This window comes from Alexandromys fortis, unplaced genomic scaffold (assembly GCF_014885135.2).
Source record: "Alexandromys fortis isolate MF-2015 unplaced genomic scaffold, M_Fortis_MF-2015_v1.1 scaffold_36, whole genome shotgun sequence".
In the NCBI taxonomy this organism is placed as follows: Eukaryota; Metazoa; Chordata; class Mammalia; order Rodentia; family Cricetidae; genus Alexandromys; species Alexandromys fortis.
Genome location: NW_026067915.1, coordinates 7637238 through 7652181, shown reverse-complemented (window position 1 = coordinate 7652181; position 14944 = coordinate 7637238). Strand labels below are relative to the sequence as shown.

The window sequence follows — 14944 nt, the reverse complement described above, 5'->3', positions numbered from 1 at the left end:
GGGTACTGAAGGAAAAGAACTGCTACAAGTCTGAAGCAAGCAGAAAGAAAATACACAAACAAACAAAAAAAAACTCAAAAAATAAAGAGGAGGGAATAGTAAAGCAATAAAGAATGAAACTACGCTAAAAAGAGAGTTTGTAGCCAGGTGGTGATAGTGCACGCCTTTAATCCCAGCACTGGAAAGGCAGAGGCAGGCAGATCTCTGTGAGTCCAAGGCCAGCTTGGTCTACAGAGCAAGTTCCAGAATAGGTCACAAAGCTACAGAAAACCTTGTCTCAAAAAGCAAAAATAAAAAAAAAAGCAAAAATAAAAACAAAAATAAAAATAAAAGGGAGGGTGCATCTGGATTTCAATTGCATTTCTTTTAAAATTTAGAATAGTGGGTAAATGGAAGGTAGATAAGTGAACTAACAGTAATGAGTCCAATAAAAATGTTAATAATCCATTCAACTGGTACAGATTTAAATATTCACTAAAATTCTTTCCAATTTGCTACATGTTTCAAAATCTTCAAAGAATAAAATTTAAGAAGAGAAATGAGAACAAGACATAGGGAATGATTTATATGTCATGATCCTTGACAAGATTTTTAAAAAAGCTTAAATGTTAAAAAAAGAAAGTAAAATCATAACTCTTTACTATGGAAAGAAATCTCAATGTACTGCTATAACTATGTTCTAGTACATGTTTTTGATAGAACACACCTATTCAGATTCAGGCAGCAAGTGTGCAACAATTCTCTCTAAGATGGTCCTTACCAGTTGGGAATTTTCATCTCTGTAGTTGGCAGCAATATCTTGATTTTCCATAGCACCTCCTAACAGTCCAGTAGAGTATGTCCTCAGTGGCTGATCAGCCTCTCGGGCCCATTTGAAAAGATTTTCAACAATTCCTTCCTATAGTAAAGGACAAGAAAGAGTATAATTCATAAAAGATCTATTTTCATAACTTAAATTAAAAGCCAAGGTTTCTATACCATGACAAAAAAAAACCTAATGAATATTTCAGTGATGGACTAGAGATGGTTCAGTCGCTAGAGGGAGCTTGTTGCACAATCATGAAGACCCAGGTTCAGATCCCAGCACCCACAGAACCAGTATCCCACAGATAACTGTAACTCCAAAGGAGTAAAGAAAAATAATACTACTGGGGCACCCTGGCTTCCAGTCCAGCAGAGAAAATGTGAACCTCTAATTTAAGGAAAGATTGCCTCAAAGGAACAGGTGGACAGTAATATAGCAGACCACCTGATACTCTCTTCAGGTCTCTAGGTGTTGTATGTACAGGCCTATGCCTCCACATGTAAACACACACACACACCTTTAAAAACTATATTCAGTGTTGTTAATAAAAATAACTAGGTTTAATCTCCATTACCACAAAGAAGGAAAAAGAGCAAAAATTTAAATGAGACTATAATATACTGTTTAAAACATGACCTTAAGATTCTGAAAAATACTATTTCACTCATTTAGCAGGTAGCTATCCAAATAAAATACTTTTGTTGTTTTGGGAGATAGGATTTTATGTAGACCAGGGTGGCCTTGAACACCAAATTAGCAAACATAAGACTTTGAGCTCTTGATCCTCCTATCTCAACCATCCCCATGCTGAGGTAACAGCTGTATACCCCAATGCAAATAACTGTTTTTAGAATTTTTTTTGTTTATCTAGAGTATACATTAATATTTGAATAGGAAAAAATTAACAATTACTGTAGTAACAAGTACAAATACAATAATTAGATCCACTTGATTCAAAAACACAATGATTTTCTTCTATCAAGTACCTTTTCTTGAAAGACAACCGCAGTTTCTAGACCTGGCATGATGTCCAGCAGCAGTCTGCAAGCTGCAGTATTTAAGGGGGGCTCTCTACTTGTCATCACATACGCATTCACCAGCTGGAAACAAAGAGGAAAGGAAAACAAAGGGAGGGAAGAGGAGTAAAAGGTGGGTAGACATGATCAATGTACTATATATGTGTGGGTGTATATATATATATGTATGTATGTATTAAAATGAATCTCATCAACTTGTATAATCAATAAGTATTAATAATTGCAGTCTTTTTTTTTAGACAGGGTTTCTCTGTTTCTCTGCCTGTCATAGAACTCTGGAACTCGCTCTGTAGGCCAAGCTGGCCTCAAACTCACAAAGATCTTGAACTCTACCTATCTGCCTCCCAAGTGCTAGGATTTAAAGGTGTGCGTCACCACCACCCAGCAATAACTGCAATTTTTAAGACAGCTATAAAGGAATACTCTTTGTTCTGGAATCAATACAATCAAATTTGAAAAGTTTAATAAGTTTATTAAACTTCCTTTATAATAAGTTTAACAACTTCCTTTATTTGATTGGATTGGATTGAATATAGCCCCATAGCTTTGGGGGGGAGGGTTATTTTGAAAGAGGGTCTTACGTAGCTCAATCTAACCTCAAACTCAAATCTTTCTCCTCCCTCAGCCTGCCAAGTGCTAGGATTGCTTACATACATAAACCATCACACTGGTTCCCCTCATTTTCTACCTCTAACTACTAATATCCATGATTTCTTGAGCTACTGCTACTTCAGTAACTGTGAGAGAAGTGTGCATATAATGTGTGTATATACACACACACTGTCTCTCTCACTCTCATTTACTCTTCACAACAGACAAAAGGTACCTTCCTAGCCACTCACATACCAAAGCACAAACAGCTTTAGTGCAGAATCATACTATGTATATCACCCTTACTTTTCCATTCAGGAATCCAAAAGAACATTTTACATTCCTAAATCAAGAGAGTCCTGCCAAAGAATAAGCAGTGATGCCTTGAGAGCGTTTACCAATAGTTCACACTAACCAAAGTACAACCAAACAGAAAACAATTTCATCACAAACAGAACTTTGTTGAAAAAGCAGTTTGATTACTTTTTCAATAACCAAATTTTTTTTTTTTATTTTTTTTTTTTTGGGGTTTTCGAGACAGGGTTTCTCTGTGGTTTTGGAGCCTGTCCTGGAACTAGCTCTTGTAGACCAGGCTGGTCTCGAACTCCCAAGAGATCCACCTGCCTCTGCCTCCCGAGTGCTGGGATTAAAGGCGTGCGCCACCACCGCCCGGCTTCAATAACCAAATTTAAAAGAGAATTCTAACCACTCTTCTCTCAATTTTAACAAAGTTTTAGGTGACAGGAAACTATTAAATAAATAAGTGTATGATTATCTATCTTCTGATGATAACTTTTGGATGAAAGCAAAGGCAAACGTACTGCGTTCATGAAGTCGTCATTCTTGAAGAGTATTCTCAGCAAGTGGCCCAGCATACACTCTGGATCGGCTCGACCTATCACAGGAAAAGAGAGACACAACAGATTAGGTAATCCTGTCAAATAAATTAGACCTACAAAATAACATCTGGGTTGTTATAAATATGACTAGTAAACTTTCAGCAAAAATAAACAGAAATAAAGAGAAGATTTCTGTGAGCAAATTTAATAAGAAATATTTTTAGGGTTAGACATGGCGGCACACACCTTTAATACCAGCACTTGGTAGGGAGAGGCAGGCAGAGCTCTATGAGGTTACCCTTGATTTACACTAGCACTTGGAGAGGAAGGTATATCTCTGTGAGTTCAAGGCCAGCCTGGTCTACAAGAACTAGTTCCAGGACAGGCTCCAAAGCTAGAGAAACCCCCGCACTGAAAAAACAAACAAACAAACAAAAAAACCAACAACAAAAAAGATCATTCTCTACGGGCTGGGTAGACAGATTACTTACTAAAGTGCTTACCATGCAAACATGAGAACCTGAATTTGATCCCTAAAATTCACATATAAAGCCAAGCATGGTGGTGCACACTTGAAATCCAGCAATTGGAAGGTAGAGACAGAATGATTCCTACATCAGTCATCCTAGCCAAACTGGGAGTCCCAGGTCCCCAGCGAAAGACCCTGTCGAAGAACCAGATGGATGGCTCCTGAGGAACAACATCTTAAGGTGACTCGGAGGCCTCCACATGCACACATACAAAAAGGTGCACTCACATACTAACATATATGTGAATATACATACTGTACACCGAGTATGTAATAGTCTCAGTGGTTAATAAAGAATCTGAATGGCCTACAGCAAAGCAGGATAAAGTTAGGCAGGACGATCAAACTTAGGAGACTGGGATGAAGAAAGGCAGAGTGAGAAAATTAGCAACAGGCGCAGAGAGAATAAGATGGGCATGCCATACTGAGAAAAGGTACCAAGCCATGTGGCAAATCGTAAATAAGAAATATGGGTTAGTTTAAGGGTGAGAGCCAATAACAATATTGAGTCTCTATGTTGGTTTTTGGGGAAGCAGCCGCAGCACAGGGAAACTTCCGCCTACATATACACACACAAATATACACTCCCCTCACCTGACACACACACAGAAAAAAAGAAATTGCTGGGCAGTGGTGGCTCAAACTTTTAACACCAGAAACTTGAGAGGCAGTGGTAGACAGATCTCTTAAGATTTTCAGGCCAGCCTGGTCTACAGAGTGAGTTCCAGGACAGTCAGGGCTACATAGAGAAACTCTGTCTCAGAAAAAAAAAGAAAAGAAAAGAAAGAAAAGAAGGGAGGGAGGGAGGGAGGGAGGGAGGGAGGGAGGGAGGGAGGAAGGAAAAGAAAAGAAAAGAAAAACTTTAAAATTAAATGCAATATAAACTCTTTAAAGCACTGATCCTCTCACTGCTCAGGACACTGTCTATACAACAATACTAAATTAAATAATGACACTGAATCTAGATGAGCATCAAGATTTTACTAGCTTATAAAAAAAAAGAAAAAAAAGAGGCTGAAGAGATGGCTCAGTAGTGAACAGTAATTGCTGTTCTTACAGAAGACCCAGATTCAGTACCAAGTATTACATGGCAGCTCACAACTGTCAACTGTATTTCCTAACAAATACCAGGATAATTGTTTCAGATGAAGGTGCAATAAAAGCTTGTTTTGCTTTTTTTAAGTTAAAAGTGGGAGTTGGGGGAAGGGCTAATGTAATGACTCAGTGGATAAAAGGGCTTTGCCACACAAGTCTGATGGCCTGAGTTCATCCACTGAACCCACAGTAGGAAAAAAAATGACTCTTGAAAGTTTTACATCTTTTAACGTAAACATGCTCACCATGGCAGGATCACACTTGTATACCTACACATACAGCAGCAGTCTACAAACACACACACACACTAAATGAGACAAAAAAAACTTAATAAAAAAATTGTAAAGTCAGCTGGGCAGTGATGACACTCATCTTTCAGTCCAGCACTCAGATCCTGAAAGTGATCTACAACCATTAAAAATATTTTTTTCTTTTTGTGGTTTTTTTGTCAAGACAGGATTTCTCTGTATAACAGAGTCCTGGCTGTCCTGGAACTTGCTTTATAGATCAGACTGGCCTCGAACTCACAAAGATCTGTCTGCCTCCACCCCCGGAATGCTAGGATTAAAGGAGTGTGCCACCGTGCCTGACTTATCACAAATATTACAATTTTACTAGAATGTTTTTCCTTATCTCACCTTGAGAAACAGGATAACAAATAATTTTGGGGGGAGAGGGTCTCACTATGTAACCCTGGCTCCTGGCTATCCTGGAACTCACTACATTTAAGTCGGGCTGGTCTCAAACTCACAGAAATCCATGGCTTCTGCTTCTCAAGTGCCTGGGATTAAAACTTGTGCTACCATGCCTGGCAAAAACATCAAAACTTAAAATTTACAACAGAGAGCCAGGCAGTGGTAGCATATACCTTGAATCCCAGCACTCAGGAGGAAGAGACAGGCAGATTTCTGTGAGTTCAAGGAGAACCTGGTCTATAGAGTAAGTTCCAGGATAGCCAGCCAGGCTACACAGAAAATCCTCTCAGGGGGGTGGGGGGAATTTACCTCAGAGGATGTTATTTCAATTGAAAGATACTATTAGCAATTTTCTTCATTGTGTTTTACTACTACCTATGTGTTGGTGGGGTATGATGTGTGATATCTATGTATATATGAACATGCCATAGTAGACCACTGCAAATGTACAGAAGTTAGATAACAGTCTTGAGAGGTTCCCTCCTTTACCTATCCATGAGCTCCAGGATCAAACAGAACACAGCCTGTCAGGCTACAGCAGGCACTTTTACCTGCCAAATCATCTGCAAAGCCCAATAATTTTCTTTTGTAAGAAAAAAAAAAAAAAACATGGGCACAGTGGAGCATGACTGTTATCTCAGCTACTCATGAATTTTGGACCTGTCTGAACAGCACAGCAAGACCCTTTTTCAAAAGAAATACAAAATAAAAAAGTCTCAGACATAAGAGTATATACATCTTACCAGGATGTCGATCATCAAATGGGTCTGGATCTCCTTTACGATATTCTTCAGTTTCTTTTTCAATTAATTCTGACATCCTAGCACAAAAAGGAAAGAGTCAACTCTGAACAAGCACACAAAAAATGTCAGGCATAATAGTACACAACCAAAATCCCAACAATCAGGAGGCTTAGGCAGAAGGCCTTCTTTTAAATCCAAGGGCAATCATCCAATGAGCATCATCAGGCCAATCAGGGCCACATAGTAAGACCACGTTAGAAAAAAAAGCAAAAGTAAAATTCAAAAAAATGTGCATTAATCAATCACCAAACAGGATAGGAAGGCAGATCAGCAAGTCTCAGAGATCCTCCTTGCTCATCCTTCCCAGCTCTGGGATTACAAATGTACATAATCCAGGTCTAACTTGTTTTAAACACTTGGTTCTGAGTATCAAACTCCCACTTGCAAAACAAGTACTTTAGTAACTAAGCTGTCTTCCCTAGCCCTCCTCCCTTTTACTTATTCTTTTGTGGCAAAATCTGATTTAGTTCAGGGTAGGCTCTAACTCCTTATGAAGCCGAGAATGACCTCAAACTCATGATACTAATCTCTGCTTGCCAAACAATAACATCAAAAGTATATGCCACTATGCCTTGCTATTCATACAAACCTGATGAAAACAAGAAAATTATTTGAGCATCCTAAAACAAGTCTGACATTCTGGTCTTTTTTGTTTTTCTTTCTTTTTTTTTTTTTTTTTTTTTGGTTTTTCGAGACGAGACAGGGTTTCTCTGTGTAACAATCCTGGCTGTCCTGGAACTGGCTTTGTAGACCAGGCTAGCCTTGAACTCACTGAGATCTGCCTAACTCTGCCTGCCAAGTGCTAGCATTACAGGCATGTGCCACTATCACACATTTTTTATATAAATTGTAAGATGGAGTTTATTAATCCTTTATTATAATGATAACTCTCTAACAGTATGCTATACATCTCCCAAGTCAAACCTGCCTACATAGATTAGCTATATAAAACCAAATTCCTCACTTTTTATTAGTTTTCCCTTTGTATATGTGTATGCATGCATATATGTACAAACACACCATGACAGAGCATATGTGGAAGTCAAAGAGCAACCACCAAGAGTGAGTTCTCTTCCTTCCACGATATGGGTCTCTTGGATGTCCTAGAAACAAGATGTAGACCAAGCTAACCACAATTAATAGAGACACCAAGTCCAGCTAGATTTTCCACTTTTCAAAAATTACATGTGTCTGTGTGGGGTATGTGCACATGAGGCCAGAAAAAGAAGCTGAATCCCCAGGATTATTGGTGGTTGTGAGCAACCCAATATGGGTGTTGGGAACCAAACTCTATAAGAATAACAAATGTTCTTAACTGCTCAGTCATAATGCTAACACCAACACACCTTTTTTTTTTTTTTTTTTTTTTTTTTGAAAGATAAGTTTTGTGTAGAAAATAACAAACTCTTACCTGGTAAGGATAGGTACCATATCCTGCCCACTGCCATGGTCCTTTTCCCACTGCTCCAGTAGGGTAGTGAGCTCAGCTTTGGAGTCCACATGTACCACTACTGTAGTCATGGTTTGGCCTAAAGAAGTCAAAACAGTAAGAAACATGAACAAAATAAACATACCTGACAGTTCCCACAAAAAAGAAAAGTGTCAAGGTAAGGGATAAACTGGACTGGAGAGACGGCTCACTTGTTAGTCTGAGACCACCCTGGTCTACACGTTGAGTTTTACTCCAGCTAATGCAACACAGAGAGACCCTGTCTCCAAAATGGGGGGGGGGGGTGGCTAAAATTAAATAGGTGATAGCTACAATCAATAGTGAATCTACTAAATACCACTGGGTTATAAATTTACAATCTTCAGGTATGGGAAGGCTCTCACTAGTAGCTCTACTAATTTAGAACTCACTATGTAGCCATCACACCAGGTTTACAATTTTTTTTTTATAGGCAGGATATGTATTCTAGGCTAGATCTGTTTGCTTGTTTTGTTTTTTTCGAGACAGTGTTTCTCTGTAGCTTTGGAGCCTGTCCTGGAACATGCTTTGTAGACTAGGCTGGCATCGAATTTAGAGATTCACCTGCCTCAGCCTCCTGAGTGCTGGAATTAAAGGCATGTGCCAGTACCACCAGGCCCTAGACTAGTTTTGAATTCACTATATACCCAAGAATGACTTTAATTTTCTGATTCTTCTGCTTCTAGCTCCCAAGAGCTAGGATTAGAGATATATAACAATCACAGAGATTTATATAGTACGGAGGATTGAACTGAGCTTCGTGCATGTTACACAAGTGCTCTACCACATGAGAACAGTCTAGCCCCTTTTGATTTTTTTCCATATTTTCAATAGAGGTTAAAAATAAAAAAACTAATTAAAAAACCTCACTATGCCTTTTATCCTAGTACTTGAAAGGCAAATTCAAGAACATCTCTGTGAGTTTGAGTTCCAGGACAATCAGAACTAGAGGGGGAGAACCCTGTCTCAAAAAGAGCAAGCTGCTAGGTGGTGGTGGTGGACACCTTTATCCCAGCATTCGGAAGGCAGAGACAGGCAGGTGTCTCTATGAGTATGAGTCCAGCCTGGTCTACAGAGCGAGTCCAGGACAGTTAGGGCTACATTAAAAAAAAAAAAAAAAGTGTCTCAAAAATTCAAAAAAACAAACCAAACCAAAACTTATGAAGGAATGAGGAATACCCTTAAGCAATCAGCCTTCTAGAAGGTCTTTAGGCCTGCCACACTAGGCCAACCCATTGTGGTAATCTGAATGTAACTGGCCCACATAAGATCATAGGGAGTGGCACTATTAGGAGGTGTGGCCTTGATGGAGGAAGTATGTCACTGTGGTGGTCTCCTATGCTCAAGCTACATCCAATGTGAACACAGACTACTCCTTCCGCTGCCCAGGGATCAACTCTGTTTCTTCTCCAGCACCATGTCTGGCAGGACACTTCCATACTTCCATGATACTAATGAACTAAACCTATGAAACTATAAGTCATCCCAATTAAATGCTTTCCTTTAAACAAGTTGTCCTGGTCAGAGTGTCCCTTCACAGCAATAGAAACCCTAAGACACCCATGTTGCCCATGGTTTGTTTTTTTTCTTTCTCTTTCTTCTTTCTTTCTTTCTTTCTTTCTTTCTTTCTTTTCAGACAGAGTGTTACTATGTAACTTGGGCTTGAACTCAAATTCATGACTGTCAGCTTCAGTCACCTGAGTACTGGGATTACAAGTGTGCACCACCACACCTACTACATTAACATTCTATTTTTAAGGTTTCTCCACATATTAGTACAATTTAAAGAAAAAAATGTTTTTAAACAAGAAAGTAACACAGGCAGTAGTAACACATGCCTTTAATCCCTGCAGTCGGGAGACATAGGCAGGCGGATCTCTGTGAGTTCAAGACCAGCCTGGTCTACAGAACAAATGCCAGGACAGGCTCCAAAGCTACACAGAGAATCCCTGTCTCAAAAAACCAAAAATATAAAAATTAAAATGTAGGTAGGTAGTCATGGCACATGCCTTTAATCCCAGCACTTGAGAAGGAGAGGCAAGCAGGTCTCTGAGTTTGAGCCTGGTCTACAGAGCGAGTTCCAGGACAGCTAAGTCTACACAGAGAAACCCTGTCTTGGGGGGGGGGGGGGGNGGGGGGGGGGGGGGGGGGGGGGGATTGTAACGAAGGGGAATTCAAGGACATTAAAACAATAAAATTTTAGAATTCCACTTAGAAACACACACAAGGGATGCAGATCCAGGACAGTGGCTAGAGCATTTGCATGTCATTATAAAATCCTGGGACTGAACTGTAGTATATATTTAAAAAGCCAGCCTAGTGGTGGCGCACGTCTTAAACCCCAGCAGAGGAAGGCTGATCTCTGAGTTCAAGGTCAGCCTGGTCTACTGAGCAAGTTCCTGGACAACCAGGGCTAAACAGAGAAACCCTGTCTTGAAGAAAAAAAAAAAAGAAAAAAGAAAAAAATGTGTGCCAAAAAATTTAGAGGTGATGTGCCTCAAGTAATTCCACAAAATAAAGACAGGGGAAAAGAATACAGAAGAACATACACAGCAAAGTGTTGAAACAAAAGGTAATCAATTTAGCTTCTCCTCTGAAAGGGTTTTTTTTGAGGGGGGATTAAGATTCTCTCTCAAAAAACAAATGCATTCAGGAAGCAGAGACAGGAGGAGCTCTATGACCTTAGAGACCAGACCAGTCTACAAAGACAAGTCCAGGACAGGCAGGGCTGTTACACAAAGACATGGGGGGGGGGTGTCCCTGGGTTCCATCCATCCCCAAAACTATCATCATCAAAAAATAAAATAAAACAAAATGTTGGAACTGAACTAACTTTTTGGTCAAACTAATTTCGACTGATTCTCAAATATCCATTTTGTTTGTTTTTGAGATAGGGCTTTTCTGTGTAGCCCTGGCTCTCCTGGAATTCTCTCTGTAGATCAGGCTGTTCTTGAACTTAGAGATCCACCTGCCTCTGACTCCCAGAGAGCTGGGTTTAAAGGTGTGTGCCACTATCACCCAGCTCAAATAAATTGTTAAATACAAAAATCAAAGTGAAAAACTGTGCAGAATTGCCAGCTGTGAATTTAAATGTTCAGGTATAAACCTCTGAAATGAAAAGAATACCCAAGATATAGATAAGTTATTATGGCAAGTAACTGTGTGTAGGATAAATGTTTTTCTCCATTCTACCATTTCCCCATCATTTTGTAAGTTTCAAATTAAACAACAAAATAGGTCCTCTTCTACTACACTATACTGAATGGCAAAAAACTGTCCCCATATCTAAGATAAAAGTCTATGTTAAAATATAAAATAGGTCCTGGGGTAGAGAGAAAAGGTAGGAGAGAGCACTCATTTAGAAAAGTTGCAACCTTACTTAAAAGAAGCTGAGAAGTGTAACTAAATGGTAGAGCCTGCCACTGAGGTCCTAAGGCCCCAAACTCAATTCCTAGCAGAAAGAAGGGAAGAGGGGGGAGGGGGAGGAAAGGCTGGAGGGGATGGAGGGTGAGCAGGCAGGCAGCAGGCAGGCCAATCCAATCCGAGCTTCTGCCACATACCTGTATCACACATCACTTAAAAAAATGAAGGAGGTGCATTCACAAGTCTGGGGCCAGACTGGGCTACATAGAGAATCGAATCCAAAGGCCTTAAGGGGGGAAAAAGAGAGGCCCTGGGTCAATCCCCAACACCAGAAGGAGAAAGGAGGGAATTCAGAATTTACAGCTTCAAGCAGAAACTTAAGACTATGACATGTGATCATATATAACTTTATTACTGTCCATTACTACCTGCTTTACAAAAACGCAGTGGTAAAAAAAACCAACTCCAATCACTTCAATTTAACACGGAGTTCGTTTTATTATATTTTATCAAATTTAACAACTGAACAACGATAATGTAACAGTAAAGTACTATACTCAAGAAATATGTAAGAAATTCCTCAAAAATATATCCCCACTCAAAAATGGTTAATGGAAAACTGCTATATACAAACACAAATCTTGACACCTGGAAGAAATATACTATATCGACTCCTGAAGTCAAAACGCATACACTTATAAAAGCCTTAATGGTAAACACCAGGAAACCCAAGAGGGAAAAAAGCCTTCAGGTGACGCTACCAATGAACCTCTCACGCTACACATTAACAACAGGAAGATAGTGCTACAATAAATTAATAATTAAAACATGCAGACTAGTTAAAAGGCTTCGCAGGAAAGAGTGTGCACGCCCTTAATTCCAGCTCTCGGCAGGCAGAGGCAGGAGAATCTGAGGTTGAGGCCACCCTGGTCTACAGAGCGAGTTCAGAAAGACCAAAAAAAAAGCAACACGAGGAAGACAAAAAACGAGTCGAAGTCAATAACTCAAAAGTCATTTACTACTACACACACTAGAAGAGTTAATTCCTCGACAAATGGAAAAACCAGAGAGCTAGCACTGCAGCATGAGGAGACAGAGCGACACGTTCTAGAAACAGGAGAGAGTATGGCAAACGCCCCTGAAAGCCCGACAGAAAAACCAGAGGCCGCGGGCACAAGCTCCCGCGAAGCTCGGTAGGCTATCCTCAAGGCTTCCCCGCACCCGCACACCTACCTCCCCCACTGCCTCCCCACACACCGCCGCACCGTCGAAGTGGGAGGGGTTCCCGGCGAGCTCCACCCCCTAGCCCGGGCCCAGAGCCCGGCGGGTGCAGTGGGAGGTGGCACGAAGCCTAAGCAGGGGAAAGCCCGCCCAGGTGACTGAGGCAGGAGGCGGAGACACAGTCCGGGAAGGGGGTCCATCGTGCGGCAGGGAAGAGGGAGCCCCTCGGCCCGTGAGGAACGGAGAGCGGAGGGGTGGCCAGAGAATTGAAAGAGCACCTCCTGCAGGTAGAGGCGAGCGCATCCCTGCCCCCGCTCCGGCCGAAAGAGTTACTCTAAAGGAAGCTTCTTGGGAAGACTGAAGGAAGAACCGGGAGGCCCCGCCCCCGGGTCAGGGATCGGAAACGGGAAAGTCCTGTCAGGCCCCAGGCCCGGCCTCCCGGGTGGTCCCGCCCGCCCCCTCGCCGCCGGCAGCCGAAGCAGGTGCCGCCCCTCCCCCAGCGAGGCGCCCACACTCCCGCCCAGCCGGCCGCGCGCTCGCTCTCCTCGCGCCCTCCCAGAGAGCCGGCTCCTTCCTCAGCCCGCTTACCTTCGCGGGCGGCTCCGCCGCTTCTCCCCCGACCCCTCCAGCGGCCACAGTTCACACACGCCGCCTCTAGTCCCGCACTCACTCTCCCTCACTCACACACACAGCGCGACCACGGCTCCTGAGCGGCCCACATATTATGCGTCACTCGTATGCTACGTGCTGTGCGCGCGCGCGCAAACTTGGCGCGAGGCTCGCGAAGGAGGGGGGGGGGGGGGGGGGGGGGGGGGGGGGGGAAGAACGTCGGCGCGAGCGGAGGAACATCAAAGCGCTCCTGGGAAATGAAGTTCCGTGTTTCGGGGCGGGGGGAGAGGGGGGAAATACCAGCAAGCGGCTGCCCAGCGCATTGGCTTTTGGGATTCGTAGTTTTCTCTAGTAAACGTGAATTGCTGTGTATTTATTGGCTGCTTCCAAAAGCGGAAGCGAAAAGTGAAGGAAGGAATCGCTCTTTCTAAAGCCCGACTGACTACAACTGCCTGATAACTTTGTCAATACTTAATTCTACCCAGTGTCATCGAAAAGATTCATTAATACTATGATTGGCACATAAGCCGTAGAATATGCCAGGGTCCAAGAATGCATTTCGCATAAATTTATCAGAAATTACATCACTCAATAAGAAGAAACTAACGAGTTTTCCTTTGTCTTTCTGTTCCAAACATTCGGCAACAATCAAAAAAGCATCGTATTATATGTGAGGCAGAATATTTTTTAAAAAGCCCTTCAGCGAAAACTGGACTAACCACAGAGATCATCTAATTCAATTTCTTAATTTTAGAGTTGAGGAATTGACAGCCAGAGTAAATGACTTGCCTAATATCACCAGACAAAGTGAAGAAGCATCAGGAGGAACAATCTTTGTCCCACAGATCCTATGTGAGAGCATGAAACAAACTCCACAGTTAAGCAGAATCTTGACAAGACCTCCCCAGACATCAAGCCTGATGCAACCCATTATTGCTCTTGGAATTCTTAGTATGTTCTGTGCGTTTCCATAGAGTTCTCAAAGCCAGTACTTTCACATGGAAATTATAAGACACTGTGAGCCTATTGCTATGACCGTATTCTATAATTGTTAGGCCACTATCCACCGGGTAGTGGTCACACATGTGAGTTCCAGGCCAGCCTAGTCTACGGAGCGAGTTCCAGAGCAGCAGGGCTGCATAATAGAGAGACCCTGCCTGCAATAACAAAACAAACAAAAAATATAGAGATGTGGGAGCTGGAGAGATGGTTCAGCAATTAAAAGCACTGCCTCCTCTTCCAGAGGACTAGGAATTATTTCCCAGCAACCACATGGCAGTTCCAGGGGATCAGATAGCTGCCTTCTGGTCTCTGGGCATTATGAATGTGTGTGGTACACCCAACATACATATGAACAAAACACTCATACACATTTTTTTTCCTTTGTACCCTTTTTTTTTCCTTTGTACCCTTTTTTTTTTTTCATGACAGGATCTCACTATGTAACTGTGGCTGAATTGGACCTCCCTAGGTAGACCAGCTCTGATCACAAAATAACACAGATCCATTTGTTTCTGCCTTTCAAGTGCAGGCATGTGCTACCTTGCTCAGCTAAATTTCTATCAAAAAAAAAAAAAAGCCATGGAGTTCACAATACCTACAATACTACTTCAGGCAGCTTTCCTGCATTGTACCTCCCTGGGCTATGATCTAGGTAGCTTCCCTAAGTGCTTGGCTACTTTACCTCTGCCTGTGGTCAACTCTATAGGAGCCCTTGTGGGAACCTGAAGTCCACTTTATCAAAGGGGGAGTTACTGCCTCATTCTGTCACCAGATGGCACTACTCCACTTTGAGAATCCAGTGGAGGGGGGGGGGTGCTGGGTTGGTGGTGGTCCTAAGGGGCACAAGGAGAGATTTGGGGGAAGCTAAGGTCTGGAACACTGGAGAA

At 41.9% G+C, this 14944-nt stretch overlaps 1 protein-coding gene across 3 annotated transcripts in view; it reads right to left on the bottom strand.

Moving 5' to 3' along the window:
- Dcaf1 (DDB1 and CUL4 associated factor 1) overlaps window positions 1-13195 on the bottom strand; it is a 61442-nt gene extending 48247 nt beyond the window's left edge. For all 3 annotated transcript variants that reach the window (XM_050139628.1, XM_050139629.1, XM_050139630.1), the window contains exons 1-6: window positions 13035-13195; window positions 7806-7923; window positions 6335-6411; window positions 3255-3328; window positions 1792-1905; window positions 761-898 (exon numbers count right to left, since the gene is read on the bottom strand). In XM_050139628.1, the coding sequence (XP_049995585.1) occupies window positions 761-898; window positions 1792-1905; window positions 3255-3328; window positions 6335-6411; window positions 7806-7915 (513 nt within the window). In that variant the 5' untranslated portion in view covers window positions 7916-7923; window positions 13035-13195. The remainder of the gene's footprint in view (window positions 1-760; window positions 899-1791; window positions 1906-3254; window positions 3329-6334; window positions 6412-7805; window positions 7924-13034) is intronic.
- Between the last annotated feature and the right edge of the window lie 1749 nt (window positions 13196-14944).